The sequence below is a fragment of the Myotis daubentonii genome, chromosome 12 (assembly GCF_963259705.1).
Source record: "Myotis daubentonii chromosome 12, mMyoDau2.1, whole genome shotgun sequence".
NCBI classification, from domain to species: domain Eukaryota; kingdom Metazoa; phylum Chordata; class Mammalia; order Chiroptera; family Vespertilionidae; genus Myotis; species Myotis daubentonii.
Window position 1 is genome coordinate 12588346 of NC_081851.1, and position 19180 is coordinate 12607525.

General features: G+C 57.7%; 1 protein-coding gene across 1 annotated transcript in view; it reads left to right on the top strand.

Annotated features, from left to right (window-relative positions):
- The window catches only part of LOC132213895 (protein Daple-like), a 96797-nt gene that overhangs the window by 18586 nt on the left and 59031 nt on the right, over positions 1-19180 (top strand). Inside the window, exons 6-14 of the mRNA XM_059660776.1 lie at positions 350-431; positions 2571-2624; positions 5968-6108; positions 6750-6876; positions 9136-9329; positions 13972-14109; positions 15595-15888; positions 15934-16125; positions 16618-16859. Coding sequence (XP_059516759.1) covers positions 350-431; positions 2571-2624; positions 5968-6108; positions 6750-6876; positions 9136-9329; positions 13972-14109; positions 15595-15888; positions 15934-16125; positions 16618-16859 — 1464 coding nt within the window. The remainder of the gene's footprint in view (positions 1-349; positions 432-2570; positions 2625-5967; positions 6109-6749; positions 6877-9135; positions 9330-13971; positions 14110-15594; positions 15889-15933; positions 16126-16617; positions 16860-19180) is intronic.

Below are 19180 nucleotides of genomic sequence, written 5' to 3' on the forward strand. Positions count from 1 at the left end.
TTTCCTGCAGCTGGTGATGGCACCATGCCCACTTCCTGGGAAGCTGCCCCCTTCACCTCCCTGCCAGGGGGCCTCCCTGCCTGCCTGACTGTGGAGGGAGCAGTGGCTCTGGGGGCTCCTTCCCTGTCCGCACCCCCAGAGTAAAGCTCAGGTGTGTGGTGTAGTCTGAGAGCTTCAGTGACAACTTAAAGCTCACCTTGGACTCCAGAGCGTTATTGCAGCCCCACGTGCAGACGCCCTCCTCACGCCTAGAAGCCAGGACCCCCTCCTTCCCCGCTGTGGTCTCCCAGGTGGTGGGCTTTCCGGGTGCTTCTGAGGAGCCCTCACCACGTGTTCTCATCGCCCGCAGGGAGGAGAAGACGAAGCAGCTGGCGGACGCCAGGCATCAGTTGTACCAGCTGGTGCTGGTGCTGCAGGAGGCCCGGCGCAATGTGAGCAGGAGGCCTACCGTGTGGGCCGGGGGTGGGGGGCTGGGACGCCCCAGTCACCGGGGCCCCAGGTCCAGGAACGTGACCTGGGACACCTCTGCCTCCCGCTCAAAGCAGCGCTGCCTGAGAGCCAGTTGTCCTGGGAGCTTCTGGGGGGTGACATGCTGCAGTGACAGCATGTGGGGCCCCCACACAGGGGCCTACACATGGACCAGCTTGGCCGCCCCTGGCTTCTCCTGGGGCTGCAGGGACTTGGGCCTTTCCCCAGCCCTGAGGGTGCCCTGAGCCAGGTCCCCTGCCTTTGCCCACCTCCCCGAACATGGAGTTGGCAGCCAGCGCCCAGGCTGCTCCTGCCCCCTCCCTGAGGTGGACTCCCTGAGGGAGAAGGTGAGGCATGTGGAGAGGCTGGAGATGGAGGCGATGGGCCTCAGGCAGAAGGAGAAAGACATAGACTTCTATGCAGCCATATGGAAGTGACCCCAGCAGGGTCAGGCAGCCCGCGGGCACTTGTTTCCTGGTAGAGGGGAGAGGGGCCGTGATGCCTCCCCAGTTGGCCCTCTCCCTGCACCCCAGACTGTCTGCCAGTCCCCTGGGCTCCCTCTGGTAGTGGAAGGAATAGGATTCGGATTGTGGCTGAAAGGCCCTGATTCTTCTAGGACTTGCCCTTCTCCTCCTTCATGCTATAGTGATGACTTTCTATTCACTGATCTTTTTCTTTAAGACTCCTTGTAATCTCTATGGCTAAATCTTACCAGGACTGTTTCCTCATCTATAAAACAGAGATAACTGTACTAGTCCGTGAGGTTTATACAATGAAAGAGGTAAAAAACCTGGTATTTGGGCAAGTCCCATATGAAGCTCTCCGTGGTGTAGCCTACTCAGATCCCGAGGTTATGGGCCTGTTCAGGGGAGGGTGTCAGGGCTGAGGGGGTATGGAGACCAAGACCCAGGCAGGGTTACTGATGCTCTGACCATGCACCCAGCTGCCTCATGTGAGCAGTGGGTTCAGGACCCTCTCTTCCAGTCTTGTTTGCTCCTCCCACCTACTCAGGGAATGGTTGTTCCCGCAGGAATGTTGGTGGCTCACTGCTCTGCCCCCTGGGGAGAAGGCACCCTGGGTGCTGTGCCCAAGCAGCCCGGCCCAGGACGGGTGGGGGTGGGAGGCCAGCTCTCGGCTTTGTCCTGGAAATGGTCCCCTGGCCCTACTGGTGATGAAGGGCATCAATCTGCAACACAGACAGGTGTGGGGCACGGGCACCCTCACTCACAGGTAGGAGGGTTGCGGAAGGTCATGTGCAAGCTTCCCCAGGCTGCCGCCTCCGCAGCCTCCTGCACACGGGGAACCTAAGGCAGGCCCACATCTCAGCCAACACTCTGCCCCGTGGATGGGGGTGGGTTTCAGGGCTCAGCCTCTGTCTCCGTGTCTTTTCCGGGCCTGTCCAAGCAGCCTCGCTCAGTCATGCAGACGCAGTGACTGAAGGCCTGTGTGGCGCCAAGCCCTGCGCCAGGAGCAGGGGATCTAACACAAAGCGAGACTCGCTCCTGGCACTGGGGAGCTTCTGGGCTTTTGCAGGGTTTCCTGTGGGAACCCCTGTTCCGTGTTCTCAAGGTGCGTGCCTCTGGATAACAGCAGCAACATTTTTAATATCCTATTTAATAAGAGCCTAATATGCAAATTGTCCCCTTGGATGGGAGTTCCACAGGGAGGCCAGGAGTCCGACTGCTTGCTATGACATGTGCTGACCACCAGGGGACGGCGTGGAACATTGCTGGCATTGGCAATGCGCTGTGACCTCTTGCTGGCTAACCAGGAGCGGGGGTGACAGGGATGGAAGTGCTGTAAGAATGCGAGCTCGTTCTCACTCCCCCTGCAACCCTCCCCCAGGACGCCAGGGCTCGCCCGCCAGGGAAGCCCCTGAGCTCAGGTGCTGGGTGCCCAGGAGGAGCCCACCCTGCACCCGCACAACCTCTTTAAGGTGAGCCAGGCCACAGCAGCCGGGACCACAGGGGCTTGTGGGGCTCCTGGTGGGTTCGAGCAGGAGCTGGTCTGCAAGGCCGGCCAGGAGAGAGCGTGCTGCCCGCCGTGCTTCCGGGGGACACCACTGGGTGGACCAGAGGCCTACACTGCTCTCCGGCCCACAGTGTCTGGCCTTGCTCACCACATCTCCGTATGGAGACTTGGGCACCATGACTCAGGTATGGGGGGGAGGGGGGTGCATAGAGGCCAGGGGCCCAGAGGTCAGCTGTGACCTGCCCTTCCACACCAGGCGCTCACCCTTCAATCTCCGGCCAGGCCTAGGGACCAACCCAGCAGGAATTTCATGCACCGGGCCTCTAGTCAATTAATCATTTTGCTGTGAAACTAGTAATGTCTTACACTTTCCATTAGTAAATGAATTACAAGAGAAATAGAGAGGTCCATGGAGACCAGGCCACATAGAGGATGAGTCACACTGTTCTCCAAGGCCCATGTGCCAGGGTCCAGGGAGCAGAGAGGACAGAGCTTGCACCCACATGCTTACACAAAAGGGGTGCCAACAGCCCTGCTGGCTGTGCGCAGCCTCCCTTCAGCCCTGCTGGGCCAGGTTTCCTGTGTGCAGCTCGAGCCCCTGAGGGCAGGGGCAGAGCCTGTCTGACTGCATGCCTGGGCCTGGCACACACAAGTCACTTGGTAGTGACCTCACAGGCCAAGTAAAAACACATCTCAGCATGAAAAGACTTGCAACCTGGGGAGAAGGACGGAGGAATCAGAGGTGTTGTCTCCTTCGGACGGTGACAGTGTCGGGTGTGATGGGCAGCAGAGCAGAGAGCCAAACACGACTGTCACGCGGACACCCACCACTCGGGGCCCTCCTATGGGTATAGGGGGAGCCACAAACGGCCCGGGTGGCCGTCCAGTGTCGCCACTGAGAAACATAAAAGGGGAGGGTGTCAGTGCCACAACCTGAGGAGACAGGCCTGGGCGCCCCTAGGCACAGCTGGGAAGTGGGGGTGCACCAGGGGATCCTTGACTTCCGTCTGCAAACGCTCATCCCACCTCTGCTGCCAGGGCCCGGGGTGGAGGACAGAGGCAGAGAGAGAGTGCCTGGAAGGTCCCGCTGGTCCCATGCTTTGTCCTTGGCTGAAATTCCCGCTTCCAGAGCGCAGACGTGCGGGTGCCTTGAGGGTCCTGAGCAGCTGAGGGCCAGCTGGGCCTGTCTCTGCCCCTCAGAGAGGGATGTGCACTGAGCTTCCTGGGCAGGGCTTGCTCCCAGAGGCGGCGGAGGCTCCGCAGGGGAGTCCCAGCTCTCACTCCACTTGCTGGGTGTGGAGCAAGCCTTGTCCCCATCCATCACAGAAGAGGTGGTCGAGGCACCTGTGAGCCCCTCGTGCCCTGGCACCGGGTGGCGTCGATAGGAACACGTTTCTAGTGAGCTTATAACGTGACGTTCTGTCCACAGATGGGGCCCCTGGATCCGATCGTGCAGGGAGGGGCAGGGCGGGTGGTGGCAAGGCAGGTAGGAGCTGGGTTTAAGATCGGGCCCCGGGGCAGGTGGTCTCACACTCTCTGCCTCCTCCAGGCCCAGCCTTTGCCACTTTAGGACTTGGGCACAGCTTCTCGGGGTCTGGTCTCTCACTTCTGCGGTGGTGGGGTGTGCAAAGCAGGTTTAGATGTTTCTGCTGCCTGATACATGGGGAAGGCTGACACCCCCAGAAAACTGAGGCCCATTGGAAGAATAGCTGTAAATCATTTCGTTCCATGCTGTACTCTGCTTCTGGACACTTGTCCATCCTGCCTTTCCCCAGGTCCTTCAGGGCCCAACTCACATGGCACCTCTGACTCCCCCTCATGGTATGATTCAGCTGACAAGTGTCTTTGAACACTTCTGGGGGCCCCATGCGAAGAGGAGTGGCATAGTCCTGCCCTGCAGGAATAGCCTTGCGGGGGGTGGGCTCACAGGCCAGTTCAGTGTTGCCTCATAGTGGGCACTCTGGGTGCCCAGCATCTGACTCAGTGGGTGGGATAGAGTGGAGTTGAAGTCCTCAGAGTGGGCAATTCCGGCTGGGTTTTGAAGGCTGAGTAGGAGTTGGTTGTAAGGATGACTGAGAGGCTGTGCTATGGGATCCTTCAGGGCCTGAGAATATGGTGAGACTGGTAAGTACTGGTGGGTAGACACAAGATGAGAATTCTGGGGGCAGTGGCCAAGGGGGGAGAGATGGACCTCCTTCCTGTAGAAGCCCCTCCATGAGCTCTGGCTCACAGCTCTGATAGTGGTTGGGGCTCCTTACCCACGCGGACTCCTTAAGGATAAGGTGCAAGGCTGCTGAGGGCAGTGAAGAAACAGGACTGGACCTCTCCTGCCTGAATACAAGCCCAGCTTCACCCCTGGCTGGCTTTGTGACTTGGGGTTCATTCCTTAATTGACCCAAGTCAGCCTCTTCGTGTGTAGGAAGGGACTGTCCCTGCCTCCCTCTGGGGGCTGTTGTGAAGAGTGAATGTGGCAGAGACAGAGAGCACCTAGTGCAGGGCCAGGAACAGGCAGGAAGGGGGCTGCGAGGTTAAGCCAGAGTCACTGACCAAACCCTTCCAGCTGCCAGGCTTTGACCAGAACCGTGTCCACTGGCGGTAGGTGCACGGTTTCCCCTCTACCGAGAATCCGGGGTTCTGGCCCGTGCGGGGAAATGAACACGTGATGGATAAACAGGAGCTACTGGCCTGCTCCCAGGTGTTAGAACCCGTGAGTGGGGCAAGCCTTGGAAAACAGCCCGCCAAGAGAAATGGGCATGTCCCCGTGGATGCGTGCTTGCAGACTCTGAGGGCATTCCGGGGAGACTCAGTCCCCCTGAGACTGAGTGGCGCTGGGAAGGCTTGTGGGGGTGGGGCGGGACCAGAGATGAGGGGGATGAGCTGAACTGTGTGTGCTGGGCACTGGGACAGGAGTGAGTGCAGTGGACGCCGCCCATGAGGTTGCCTGTAGGGGCCCCACCATTGTGTTCCACCCCCAGCATGTGCCTGGCACACAGAGGCCATAGTACTGGTTTGCTTGTTGTGTCTTACAGACCCTCATTGCCGGGAAACAGCCCAGAGCTGTTGTTTCTCTAAGAGTAGGTGTGTGACATGTTCAGATAGGACCTGCTATTGAACAAAAGCTCCTCTGAATTTTGTTCCATGACCCAGATCAGTGGAGTGACTGAGAGAGGCCTAGACTCGGCCCTCAAAGCCAGGACAGACTCTCAGCCCCACCCCTTCCTTGTTTAAGAAAGTGGCTCAGCCACATCCCACACCTGTCAGCAGGTGCACGCGTCCAACCATGGAGGCTGTACATGTCAGACACTCTCACAGTGTTCCCTTCCCGAATTTAAACAGTGTCTTCCTGCGGGGATTTTTCCATCTGGCCTGGCCTAATGGAGAAGGGCAGGGGCTCAAAAGTGGAGACAGAGCTTCCCGTGGCAGCAGGGTCATCCCTAGGTTGTTGGTTTGGGCCCAGTGACTGGAAGAGCTGTTGTCATGATCAGGGGCCTTAACCTGATGGCGCTCATGTGTGTTCTTGCTGACCAGGTGCCGACTGGAGACGAATATTTTTCCATGGACACCGAGGGCCATCTCCAGGACCATTGGATTTGGTATTGGATTGATAAGCTATTCGAGCGGGAGGAGGAGAATGTGCAGCTGAAATCGAGGCTGCACCACCTACAATTGGTAGGACAAGCTGTGGTCACCACGTGTAGCAGAGATGGGGGCAGTTTTAGGTTCATGTTGTGCCCTTCTCTGATGTTCAGCTACTGGATCGGTGCTGCTGCCAACACAGTGATGCTCTGAGGGCGGAGAGTCGCTTGCTAAGCTCAGTGGCTTGAGTGGGCACCACTGAAGCCTCCAACACAGAGAGGCCTGATGCTGTGTTGCTTTCCTGTGAGGATGGAGGGGTTGGGCCTCTGTTGCAAAAAAGGGTCTCCCTGGCGTTTATGATGTGGGTTGAGCTGTGATGTGAGTCCCTACGGCCTTTCCAAGGCATTAGGCCTGCTAAGGGGCCACAGAGCAGCCGTCACCATAGCACTTGCTCTAAAGCCCTGCGCTGTACGTCACTTTGTTCAGACACCCCTCAGAGACCTCGGGTGTCTTCATCCCCTAGGTCACTGGGTCAGCATACCTTTTAGTGGCTGTAAGTCTCACCGCTGGGCCATGTACTGGAGTCGTTTCTGTGCAGCTGTGTTTTTGGAATTGAGCAGGGGCATGGAGGCCCTTCATCCTGAGGGAATGAGGACAGATGCACGGGGGCCGGGGCTTTTCCAGAGCGTGCCCCAGTCCACATCCTCACCCCCCACCCCCACTTCCTGCACTAGGCCCGGGACACAGACCAGAAATGCCTTGAGGAGCTGCGGGAAGAGATCATGGCCCTCAAGACTGCACAAGGGCAGAGTGTGGAGGAGTCCGCCCACCTGCACTGGGAGCTGGAGCAGCTGTCAGAGGGTAAGCAGCAGCCCCTGGTGGCTGAGAGCCAGCCTGGCTGTGGATTCTCTCTTACCCAGGGAGCTGAGCCCTTGGCTCTGAAACTCATGTGTCAACCCTTCCTCTACCCAAGTAAATAGGGTTTTATTGAAGGGCCATTTGGAACTGTGTCATTGCAATTCTCCCCAAAAACATGAAGGGCCTGGCCACCTTGAGTCAGGCCGCGAAATGCGAAGGAAGTGCTGCCAGATTTCTCAGCTTCCATTCAGCCAGTGCCAGGAGCTTCCAGGTGACAGAACACTGATGCCCAGGGGGGTCTTTGATCTGTCGGGGGAGGAGTGGAAGCTCGGGATGCAGGAGGCGTGCCCAGTGGTCACTCACCTCCATGATAGTTGTACCCGGGGCATGGTTTCCTCCGTTGATTTCATCATCGGACAGATGGGTATGGTCTGCTCTCCGTCTTCCTGGGCTGGGGCTGCTCAGTGGCTGCTGTTCAGGGGACCCAGGCCTCTTCCACGCCCTCTGGTGTTGGCCCCCTCCCAGCCCCCAGAGGAGGTGAGGGGGTGGCCAGGAAACGTGGGTGTGGTGGCCGGCGGTGCAGCAGGAGCCTCAGCACCCGGCAAACAACAAGCCAGTTCCTGTGTCCAATAATAGCACACGTGCACCTGAGAGTGCAGGTTAGGGTTTGCTTAGAGCTCTGCAGAGCCAGGAGGGCCTTAGGCTGTTTGGGGAGGGGCTGCTTTTTCAATTCTGAGCAACATTCCTAAGCGTCATGGAAAGGCTGTTGAAAGCAGCTGGGTATTCCTTCTCTTCAAGGCGTCCCATCCGCTCCAAACCTAAAATCAGTTCACTGAACTACGAGTCTGTGTGAGAAGTTAGTTCTTTCCTTGGTTTGGTGTCTCCCCAGTCCTGGGAACCCAGGCTCTGGGAGTTCAGGTTCCTGGGGAGCACACTGCCCCCTGGTGGGACACAGAAGTGGTGCCAGCTGGCAAGGCCTGGCTCAGACCAGATGTGCTTGTTAGAGACCAAGGTGGCTGATGGGGTTGGAAAGCCTCCCTGATCCAGATGCTCAGTGCAGCTTGTGAGGCCTTTCACTGACTGACTTCTTCTTCGTGTTCCCAACTCCTACTGCTCAGCTGGCAGCTCACGAACAAAGCGTGGACGTACTTTGTGTGGTTGGGGTGGTGGCTTCTTGAGTCAGAAAGGCCTGGTTTAAAGTCCTGGCTCCTATACGTGTTAGCCAGGTGACCTCTTCTGCACCTCAGTTTTCTTATCTGAAAAATGGGGGTAATGAAGCTGCCTCACAGGATTGCTATGGGTATCTTGTGAGAGGAGGCAGTGAAGCATTAGGCTGTGCCTGGCCCACGGGGCGCCAACAAAGGATCGCTGTTCTCCTCGCCCTTGTCTTATCCAAAGATACCCATTGCTCTGCTTCTTGGGGTGCTCGTGAGCAGCCCTACTAGCAGTACAGTGTGATAAGGCTCCCAGAGCTGAGTGTGTGGCCTGGAGGGACAGGCGAGGGAACAACCCTGACCCCTCAGACAGTCATGTTTTCCTCCTGAACAAGCCCCGGGACTTTCCCAAAGTCACACACCTGCTGGCGGCAGGGAGGGGCCAGGAACTCCCATTCTTCTCAGGTCTGTGCTCCCTTTCTATTCCGCATTGAAGCTGTTTAAAAGCAAAGGAGGACATTGCCTTTTTCTACCTTATGTTTTCATCTCACTTAGAATTTTAAAAGCAATTTGGATACACTGTCTCATTCTCTTTCAATGCAACCGTGAAAGTACAAAATGAAATCTCTGACTGAAGGACCTTACCCAGAGATGGCGAGTACTGGGCATAAGCGCCCCATAGCCTCTTCCACCCACAGACATGCAGTCAATGATCGTGTCCCCGCTACACCCTCGGCTGAGCCACCTGGATTCCCACCACTCTGAGTCTGGCACAGAGAGCTCACTCTCTTTGCCATCTCCGTTAGTCTCTGAAATCCTTGGCTTGACGGTCAGGTTAAAACGTGGCAGAAAGTGGTGCCAGCAATTCCACTGTCTTGAACGTTTGCATTGGCTCCTCTCTACCATCACCTGCTTTCTTCTTAAGCTCTGCTTGCTCCCCTAACAAACCCAGCTGAGAAAGCAGAGGGGCCATAACCGCCCGAGGAACCCTCAGGTGCAGACAGCAACAGCGCCCTGGGAAAAAGGAAGGGCACCCAGCTGACCATCCCAGACCCTCAAGCCTAGGGCTCAGGGTAATGGCCATCTCAGCGCCGGGGGCAGAGAGCAGAAGCTGAGGCCCCTGGAATATGGGCTCTGACTCCACTTTGCTCTTCAGCCTCCAGCTGCTTCCTGAAGCTGGACAAGGAGAAGCAGAGCCGCCAGGACACCGTCCAGGGGCTGCGCGACGCCTCCCTGGCCCTGCAGGAGAGCAGCCTCCAGCGCCAGGAGCTGGAGAAGGAGAACCAGCAGCTCAGAAAGCAGGTACCCGTGGGTGGTGTCCAGAACATACAGGCATGAAAGTGGCCAGGGGGAGCACCCAGGTGTCGGTGAGCATGCACAGTTGGGCGACAGGCAAAGTCCAGTGCAGCCACTGTTATGGTAGGGGGACAGGAGGCCTCCTGGAGAGGCGTCACGAGGCAGCATGAGGAGTCCCTGCAGCAGTGAGACCGCACACGATGGACCTCTGTGTGCCTCGTTGCCCTCATCTGTGAAATGGGGTTAGCGATGCACCCACCAGTAGGTGTGGTGAGGATGGTGTGAGTTAGTGCAGGCAGAGGGTCCAGCCCGTGGTGAGTGCCTCATGGAAGGAGAGCAGCGCCCTGTTAGAAACCATCAGGCGGGCCCGGGAGAGAAGCAGCGATGGAAGACTAGCTCCCGTGTGGAGACCATGGATGGGCCGTTTCAGGGCTTGGCTGCTGGTGACAGGAGCGCAGTGCCCACTCTCTACTTTCGGTCGAGGGGATGAGGAAGAGGAGATGGCTGGACTGCATTGCCTTTCTGGACAAACCAGGTCTTCCCAGTAGCACAGTAGAACAGACATCTGGGAGGACAGACAGGCTTACCAGCCAGGTTCATCCTACAGTTACCAGGACTCCATTCACATGGCAAGAAGGGCCCTGAGAGGCTAGCAACAGCCTCCCTGTGCTGGTCATTCTGGGTCAGAGGGCCTCAGTCCATGTAGCCAACACGGGTGACACAGCTGCGTCACGGGCTCTGAGCACACCTTGACGGGTGCCCGGATTCCGGGTGAGGAAGGCGCAAGGTCACTCTTGCTTGCTGACCACCTGGCAGGACTGGTGCTTTCAGGTGTCTGGGTGTCTGTCCCGACGGGCCCAGGGGCCCTGCCAGCGTCATTTGCGGAGGCTGCCCTGGCAATGGAAGGGACGTGGGCTGCAGACCGGAGACCTGGGTGCCGCTGGTCACAGCTCTGCTGGAACTTCATCTCTGGGTGAGGCTGGGACCGCCCCTCCTCCTGTGCAGTGGTTTCTCCAGGCCTCTTGTGGGGCGTCCGAGGTTCCATGACTCAGGCTTCTCGTCCTTTGAGGCTCCGTGCGCCTCGCAGCAGAGCAGCGGCCAAGCAGCGTGTCCTCTCCCTGGGGGCCCAGAGGAAGGCCCTCCTCGTACCGCGTCACTCTGTGCAGCGCAGCTCAGGGAAAGCCACCAGACAGCCTGGGTTTTAGATTCATGTGGGCGGGCACAGTGAATGCCTCTGTAAATGGCAGCTCAACCTCTGCCGACATAGAAAGGCTTGACCTTTAGAAAGATGAGAACCTCCAACGGGGCGGGTCCTCAGGGGTGAGCTGCAGAGGCCTGCGCTGTAGCCTCTGGCCCAGCTCCCGGCAGGGCTGAGAAATGATCTCTGATGCTTCTCCTGCCCTCGGCGTCCACTCCGGTCCCTCCTCCGCACACACAGGACAGGTGGTGGCTGCTGCCTCCCCACATGACTCCTTAGCCCTGTCTCTCGGGTCCCATCCCCACTTCCTCTCCTGATCAGTTCCCTGTAGGACCCCAGGGCAGTCCTGCCACAGCCCTCAGAGACCTGTCTTGGCTCTGAGCCCCTGGTGGGAGGGAGGGGCCACAGTTCCCAGACTAGCGCTGTCCCTTGTTTGCTGCCAGGAGCCCTGCGAAGGCGGCCCTTCTGCTCTCCTCCCTGTCCTGCTCAGCCCGCTGGGGCCTGGCTGCATCATGGGTCCTCCCTAATGTTGGATCAATGGTGCATCTGGGCCATCAGCTAAAAACCACAGGGGACGTGGCCTGACATTGACCTCCCTGGAGCCAGGACAGGCCCATCTTGGACACGTCCAGACAACGTGGCCCTCTGGGAGGTGTCTGAGAAGAAGGGACCAGGGTCAGCCAGGACAGGCGGCTTGGAGTCCCAGGCCCCCGGTGCCAGCTCGGCTCTCCCACCACCCAGTGTCGCCCAGGATGTAGGCTCCCTTCGGTCTGTGTAAACCTTAGTTCCCGAAGTTCACGTCCTTCCCTGTAACTCATGACCTTTCTGTGGACCTTAGAGAGGGTGCGCCCCCCACCCTCACTTGGCACTGACATCCTCAGACTGCATTCCTCTTAGGAAGAGGGCAGCCCTTTGGGGCCTATCCTGGGAACACAAGCGCAGCACAGGGGCTGATGGCAGGCCCCTGGCACCCGCGTGCTCTGGGGACCTGGAGCCTCCACACAGGAGCCCGCGGCCCAAGCCTGGTGCTTTGAGGAAGACAGGAAACCATCTCAGCCCAGTGAGCTCTCAGAGTGGTTCTCAAACTTCCTAATGCCGCGACCCTTTAATACAGCTCCTCATGTTGTAGTGACCCCCAACCATAAAATCATGTTCATTGCTACTTCATAACTGTAGTTCCTCTACTGTTATGAATCGTAATGTAAATATCTGATATGCAGGATGTATTTTCATTGTGCGCGACCCACAGGTTGAGAACCGCTGTCCTAGGGGAAGGGAGGGCCTTCAGGGAAGGACAGGAGTGAGAGTTCCAGTTCCACGGCAAACAGAAGCAGAGAAAGATGGGGATGTCCAGCGGGTGGGGGGTGCTGGGGGGGCATGGGGCAATCACAGCTTCAGACAAGAAGCAGCCATGCCAGATATGCAAAGGTTGGACATAACATTCCTTTCACTGGGACAGATGGGGGGCAGCGGGGAGAAGGATTAACAGTAAGACAGGGAGGGGGGTGAACAAGGCAGGAGGTTGGGGGGCACACACCCCAGGCCCCGTCTGAGAGAGCAGGCCTGGGGTCGGCCCACTGCGGTGCGTTCGGCTCTGCCGCATCCTCACTGTGGGGCTCTGGGCAGATCACTGGACTCCCTGGGCTGGTGTCCTTCTCTGAATGAGGGGGATTGACAGCTGTGCAGGGCCTTCCCCCTCAGGGCCAGCTCCAGAGCAGGCGCTGCCATCAGGGCAGATGCCTGCTTCCTGCTGAGCCCAGACCTGGTGCTAGGAAGTGAGGCAGCGATCAGGAAGGAGAAGAAAGGTGTTCTCACTTGTGAGAAAGACTCAGACACATAGCTCCTTGCAGCGCCTTTTGCTGTTGACCCTGGCTGGGTGGGGCTGCCCCGTCCTCGGGTCCCCATGTTGGGGCAGGGGGCTGGGTGTGCCCACAGGGTGCTGTGAGGGCACGGATATGAGCCCCACTGTGCCTGGCCCTCCCCCTCATGGGGAAGAAGCTCCCTGCCTGATACTTCCTAGGAGTCTGGAGACAGTGCCCAGACCTGTGAGATAAAGGCAGGGCGGCCTCGGCCCAGGAAAAGTAGGCAGAGCTGGCATCAGAGCAGCGATCCTTCCAGGAGTTTGTCAACCTGCCTGTACCAGGCCACCCCCAGCCTGGTGAATGGAGCCGGCTCTCGGTCCTGCTGCTCACTGGGTTGCAGGGTGTCTGAAGGTCCTGCCCCCAGAGGTTCTAGTCAGTGGCCTGAGGTCTCAGGTGTCTAAAAGCTCTGAGAGCCACCTGATCTGGATCGTGGGGCTCCTCTGTTTTAGCTTTAGAGCCATCATCCCAAACCAGCATCAGGGTCAAAAGTCAAATGCAGGCTCTTGGGCCCCAGCCCAGAATGACCATGTCAGAAGCTCTGAGGGTGGGAGGGGCCTGGCGCTCTCAGGAGGGGTCAGCTCTTGTTGTACCTGCCCCCTGCCAGGTGTGAGCTGAGCATGTCACCCTGACAGAAGCTGGCACCCATGCCTGCTGCTTGCTGGCACTGTCAGTTAAGGACACCTGCTCACAGTCACATCGTTAGCAGGGAATGACCCTCTTCCCGTCCCCTGTGGTCATGAGTTTGTTGTCAGTGGGAAGGGACAGCAGCACGGGCCTCGCCTGGGAGTCGCACCTCAGGGCCCACCCTGAGTCTGAATCTGCATCCATCACGGTGTTCAGGTGTCAGGCACAGAGTGTGAGACGTGCGGGTCCAGGCACTTCATGTTCAGGGAGTGGGCACTGGTGGTTCCCACAGAAGAGCTCCGTGTCAGGCCGCTGATTGGGCAGTCGTCCAGGCAGGACGGAGCTGGTCTGGCCTGGGCAGCAGTGGGGTGTCGAGGGGGAGCCACATGGGGAATGAGGACAGGCCTTGGTGGTCAATTTACTTGGAGGGGAGAGGAGGGAGAGAGATAGCAGAGGACCCCTCAGAGCATCTGGATGAATAGGAATGTCACCAACTGGGTGAAGTCCCTATAGGACATCCAGTGGTGGCTGCTGGCCCCAGGAATGTGGCCTGACCCTCAGGACAGTAGTGGACACGGCCTAAGACGGAAGCATTGAGAGTGAGCAGTGGAAAGCTGGGAGGGAAGCTGACCGATGGGTGTCCATGGCCTTTTACTCTACCATGAGCTGGAAGTGTATACCATGGGCTGAGAGGTGATGGTCCAGGGTATGGGGAGCTCACTGCACAACTAGGCCTGACCTGGGCAGCGGCTCAGGGACGCCACCCAGGAGCCAGGCTTCTCCCTTCCTGCTCTGCAGCCTTGGCAGTGGCTGATGTACCTCCCCAGGAAGTGGGCAAGAAGGTTTCCCTTAAGAAAAGGCCTGATAAAGTGTTCCGTGGGGCTGACAGGTTTCGGGTTTGCTTTAAAACACAGTTCACTCCCTGAAACGGACTTTTGCATGGGCTGGGTCTTTGGCTCCGCAGATTGAAGACTGGCAAGTCCAGATGGAAAGAGAAAAGCAGACCAGCCGGGATCTGGCGACTCTCTGTGAGGAGCTGGTGGAGGAGAGAGAACAGCTGCTCCGTGACATCGAGACCCTGAAGGCTGAGGAAGCCCAGGAGGTAGGCCCTCCAGCGCCATGCCTCCCCTGGCACCCCTGCCTGCAAGAGGGAGAGTCCAGGACCATAGGCTGTCCTGGGAGTCCAGCAGTGATTCCCGGGTTACCAGTCTCTTCCCTCAGCTGCAGCTCACACCAGCAATTCCAGCCACAGCAGGGGCGCGGGGACAGATATTGCTTCCCAGGGACACTGGCAATCTTTTTGTTTTTTCAATCTATTTTTTATTTATTTCAGAGGGGAAGGGAGAAGGAGAGAGGGATAAAAACATCAATGATGAGAGAGAATCATTGATCGGCTGCCTCCTGCATGCCACCTACTGGGATTGAACCAGCAACCTGAACATGTGCCCTGACCGGTAATCGAACCGTGACCTCCTGGTTCATAGGTTGATGCTCAAGCATTGACCCACACTGGCTGGAGATCACTGGCCATCTTGTTCATGATTGTCATGACTTGGGGGAGGAGAGGGGAGGTGCTCCTGGCTGTGCTCCAGGCTGTGGTGGGAGAGGCCAGAATGCTGCTAAATTGCTAAATTTCCTGCAGCTCATGGGACAGCCCGTAGGACAAAGATCCCCCTTCAAATGTCCAGCTTCACACTCAGAGCCTTGGATAACCTCCAGGGTTGACCTGCCTCACCCCACAGGAAGTCCTAGGGTAGGCAGCCCAGTGCTGGGGCAGCGGCTCAGGGACGCCACCCAGAAACCAGGCTTTTCTCTTCCTGCTCTGCCAGTCTTGGCAGTGGCTGTTGTACCTCACCAAGAAGTGGGCAGGAAGAATGTGGAGTGTGAAGAGACAGAGGGAAGGCCTCCCAGGATCCTCTGTGGACATCTCATTGGCCACACCTGACACATGACTAACCGTAGCTGCAAGGGAGGCTGGGTATCAGGTACTTGAGTTCTTCAGCCTCTCTAGTATTGCAGAAAAGGGGCTTGGGGAGGTGCTGTGTAGACTTAAGAGGCATGCATCTACCCTCCCCCAATATGGCTTCCAGTCTAGGAGGTGGAACGACAGGTGACTTGAGACGTGTGCTATTGAGGGAATATACGTGGGTCCAGGGAGAGTCTTATTAGGTGGAGGACATTTAGAATCATGGTGCAGGGCTTCCCTGAGGAGCTGTCAATCACACTGAGCCCTGGAGGATGAGAAGGAGCCAGTGATGCTGGAGGCCGCGGGTGGAGGCAGGTGAGCATTCACAGCAGAGGGAAGATCATGTGCAATGTCTGCAGGGGAGAGTGGCGTGAGGGGCGGCCACAGAGGTGGGCGGTCAGCTCTCGAGCCACTGTGAACCAGGGTAAAAAGCACCAAGGAAATCACTTTCATTGTTTAAAAGAAGATGTGGTTTTTGTTTCTAAGTCATTTGGCTTCTCTGAAAGTGTTTAGACTGGAACTGTCTGGGTGGGGATCTCCGTGCCTTCACCTTCTGTCCACATCAGGCCTTTGGGAAACGTTAGGACGTCCTTTGGGTCCATGATGAAATGGGCATTTCAGGCCTACACTTTAGGTCTCCAATTTGGACCGAAATCACGCCTGTGTCATTTCCATTGTGTTTTCCTGCAGTTCAAGGATCTTAAACAACTGGTGCGTTCACTGCGGGATAGTTCACAGACCAGCAGCAAGGCCCGCATGAAGGGCCAGAAGACTGAGAAAAAAGTGCTCCTCCAGACGGTGACGGACACCAAAAGGAAAGTGACCATGATGGAGTGGGAGCGGCGGCAGCTGTGCCGGGACCTGGAGCAGGTGAAGGCGCAGGCGGCGCAGGCACAGGAGCTGGAGCACAGGAAGGTGCGGGTGAAGGAGCACGTGGTGCGGACACAGAAGCTGGAGCAGGAGCTGCATCGCCTGCAGGAGGAGATCGAGAAGCTGGCCATGGAGGTCAGCGCCCTGACGACAGCCCCCGAGAGGGTCCACGCCCTCGAGCGGGAGAGCCCGGACCTGTTGCTGGAGAACCAGAGGCTGCAGACGTCTCTGGACACCCTGCAGCCCGAGGGCCTGGAGCAGGACAAGCAGCTGGACACCAGGGTAATTCTTGCCTCAGAATGAGTTAGGACGGATTCCTCCCCGGTCAACTTTCTGGTGGCTTGAATTCGGTTGGATGGGTGTTGTGTAAATATCGGAGAAATGGGTTGGTAGTGCTGTTCAGGTTCTCTATGTCCTCACTGATTTTCCATGCACTTTTCAAAGTGATCAGAGAGGGTACCCAAGGAGCTTATCCAGAGAAAGGGCACAAATTGCCAAGAAAGGTCACATGTGCAGAGAGGGGCCCAGGAATAAGCTTAGGCCCATGGGGCAGTCCGTTTCTGCCGTGGGCCTTCCCAGAGCAGCTCCTTGAGTGCAGGGAGAACTGTCCTCAGCACGGCTGGGTGCTGCCTCTCCTGAGGGTCCTGCTATTTTGGTGTCGACACTTGACCTGCTCTTGGCCCCTCACTCCGTGTGGGGACGTGGGGATCCGGAGTCTGTGGTCCCCCTGGGCCTGCACCTGGTGAGGCATCATCCCCTTCTCCCTCCCGGCAGGTGGAAAATTCCACTCTGAGCTCCCAGAGCGCCTCGCTCACTGCGCTCACAGAGCAGAACACGCAGCTCCAGCACCAGCAGCTGGCGGCAGCCCACAAGGCCCTGCAGCAGGAACACGCGTGCCTGGGCGCGCTCCACGAGCACCTGACTAGGGAGCACGAGGCCCTTCTGGACAAGTACTGCCGCCAGAAGACACTGCTGAGTCGGACCCTGAAGCTGGAGAGCAAGGCTCTCAGTGACAGGTGGGTGCCTGCGGCTGGGGGTGACGGACAGGCTCCCCGGGCTCCTGTCCCCCCTTCACTCTGGCCGCTCATGTTTCCTCTGGTCCCGCTGCTTCACAGTGAAGAGAAGTAAATCCACCTTCACCCTCAGCGATGTGGAGTTGGTGTGGCTGGAGACTGAGGGGCAGGAGGGTCCCCCAGGGGAGAAGGGTGTGCCCACTAATCCCGGCTCAGGGAAACCAGGTGTCAGCATTGGGGTCCCAGCTCCTGGGGGATTCCTACCCCCTCTTCCTTTCCTCTCCAAACCAAGGACCAGGAGGAGAAGTCACCACAGCTGCCAATTTTCAGGGGCGTGCCTTATCTAGCTCCCCAGGCCTTTTCCCTGTCCAAGTCTCAAAGTCTGCACTTCTGATTTTCTTTTTTTACTTTTAATTTTGGAAAGTTTTGAATATATGGACGTGTACAGACTAGTATAGTGAAAACCCCGTGTTCCCCTCACCTGCAGCAGCATTAGCAATACTCTGCCATTCTCATGTCATCTTTACCTCTGACTCTCCATATACCTTTTTAAGGTAAAATTGATGTACCTTAAATGCATAAATCTTAACTTTGCACTTTTTCAAAATCAGGGCTTTGTGTGCATGTTGTCAGCCAACTTCGTCTGAGCTCCTGCCAGGCAGATCCCTGATTGCAGTGACCCCAGCAGGTGCACCGGGACCCAGAGCCTGGTGGAAGTGAGATGTACAGAGGACTCCAATGTGGTGGGCGAGAGAGGGAGAGATGCGCTAAAGAGAGGCTCTCCCACACTTGGAGCAGCCCAGGAGGGAGCTGTCCACTTCCTGTGCTTGTGAGTTGTCCCTGCTGAGTTCTTCCCAGGCCTCTGCCTCAGCAAGATGCTAGGCAAAGGCTGGGGCTCCCTGGGAGCAGCTGAGGTGCAGGGATTTGGCATCACAGGGACCAGGAGGGCACTGAGCCTGCAGAGCCTGCAGAGGGCGCCTGCTGCTGCATGAACTTGGGGGAGATGACATACATTTACACACTCACCCAGTGCTTCCTGTGGACTCTCCCCAGAGCCTTCCACCCCTTTCTCCACCCAGATGCCCATCCTTCGGGGGTGCCGAGATGTCTGCTCCTATCAGACTCTCGTTTCTTCCAGCCAGAATGAGCATCTTCTGCCTCTTGGCATCTCCATCTCTGCCTCCTCCGCACCCATCCTGTGTTCACGAGATGCTTAGTGAGCACCCACTGGGCGCCTGGTGCTGTCTAACATGGTTTGAATGCACCCAGCTGACTACTGATGGGCGCCTCCTGTGGTGCCCACCCCTCACCAGGTGCTGAGGGCCCTACCCTCAATGATAACCGTGTGGATATATTCTTATGGCTGTTAACATGGGAAGGTTTGTACAGGTGGCATTTGACTGGTCTGAGGGAGGAGTTCATTGCTCTGCCTATGGCTCCTTGCTTGGTGGACCTACTGTGTGATTCAGTGGATTTTGCTGGTTGGACAGATAGCTGGAGGCCCCTGGTGTGTCTGCAGCAGGGCTGCAGGTTAGAGGTGGAGGTGCCTGGAACACAGGCCGGGGCCTCTGTATTCATTTCACCTGACACTTGACTGAGACACTCGCTCCTTCCTTCCCCTGGTGCACATGCACTGGGTGTCAAGCCTGGTACCCGGGATTCAGTGGGGAGAAGCACTCGCAGTTTCTGCCCTGCAGGAGGGTGGTTACTGATGGTTGCGATATGCTTGATCCTGTGCTTTTCCAAGACACAACAGGGAAGCAGGAGGTGGGGACCCTAATGGTCCATAGCCCTGTTTGTCAAACCTGGATGAGAAAGATCGCCGCCCTGAAAGCCCAGCAGAGCCATCACCCCCACCTTCCATTTCCCATGTCTGGGCAGCCTCCACTTGTGGCTAAAGGCCACAGGAAGGAATGTTTGTCTTCCAACAGCCGACCAAGCAGGTGTGTGTGTGTCTGAGTCCGCACAAGTCTTGGCTCCAGGCAGATGGTACAAGTACAGCTGATATGGGGTGGGCTTGGATGGAGGGCTGCAGGCAGGGGCTGAAAGCCTGGAACTTGGGTGGACTCTGTCAGCCTGTCTCTGGGTGTGGACACCTCAGGAAGGGGGTCTGGAAAGGGTTTTGCCTGCCTGGGGAAGATTGAAAGGTGATGACTCAGTCTCCACCTTCGACCTGGGGAGGCCCATGAGTCACCTGAACAGGGAAGGTTCCTGCAGGAGGAGGAACAGCCTGGGGCTGGTCAGGGGCTCCCTCTTGTGCTCTGCTGCCCCCCGGAGAGGCTGTGTGGGACCCTCTGCAGACTGAGACAGGAAGGAAATAAAAG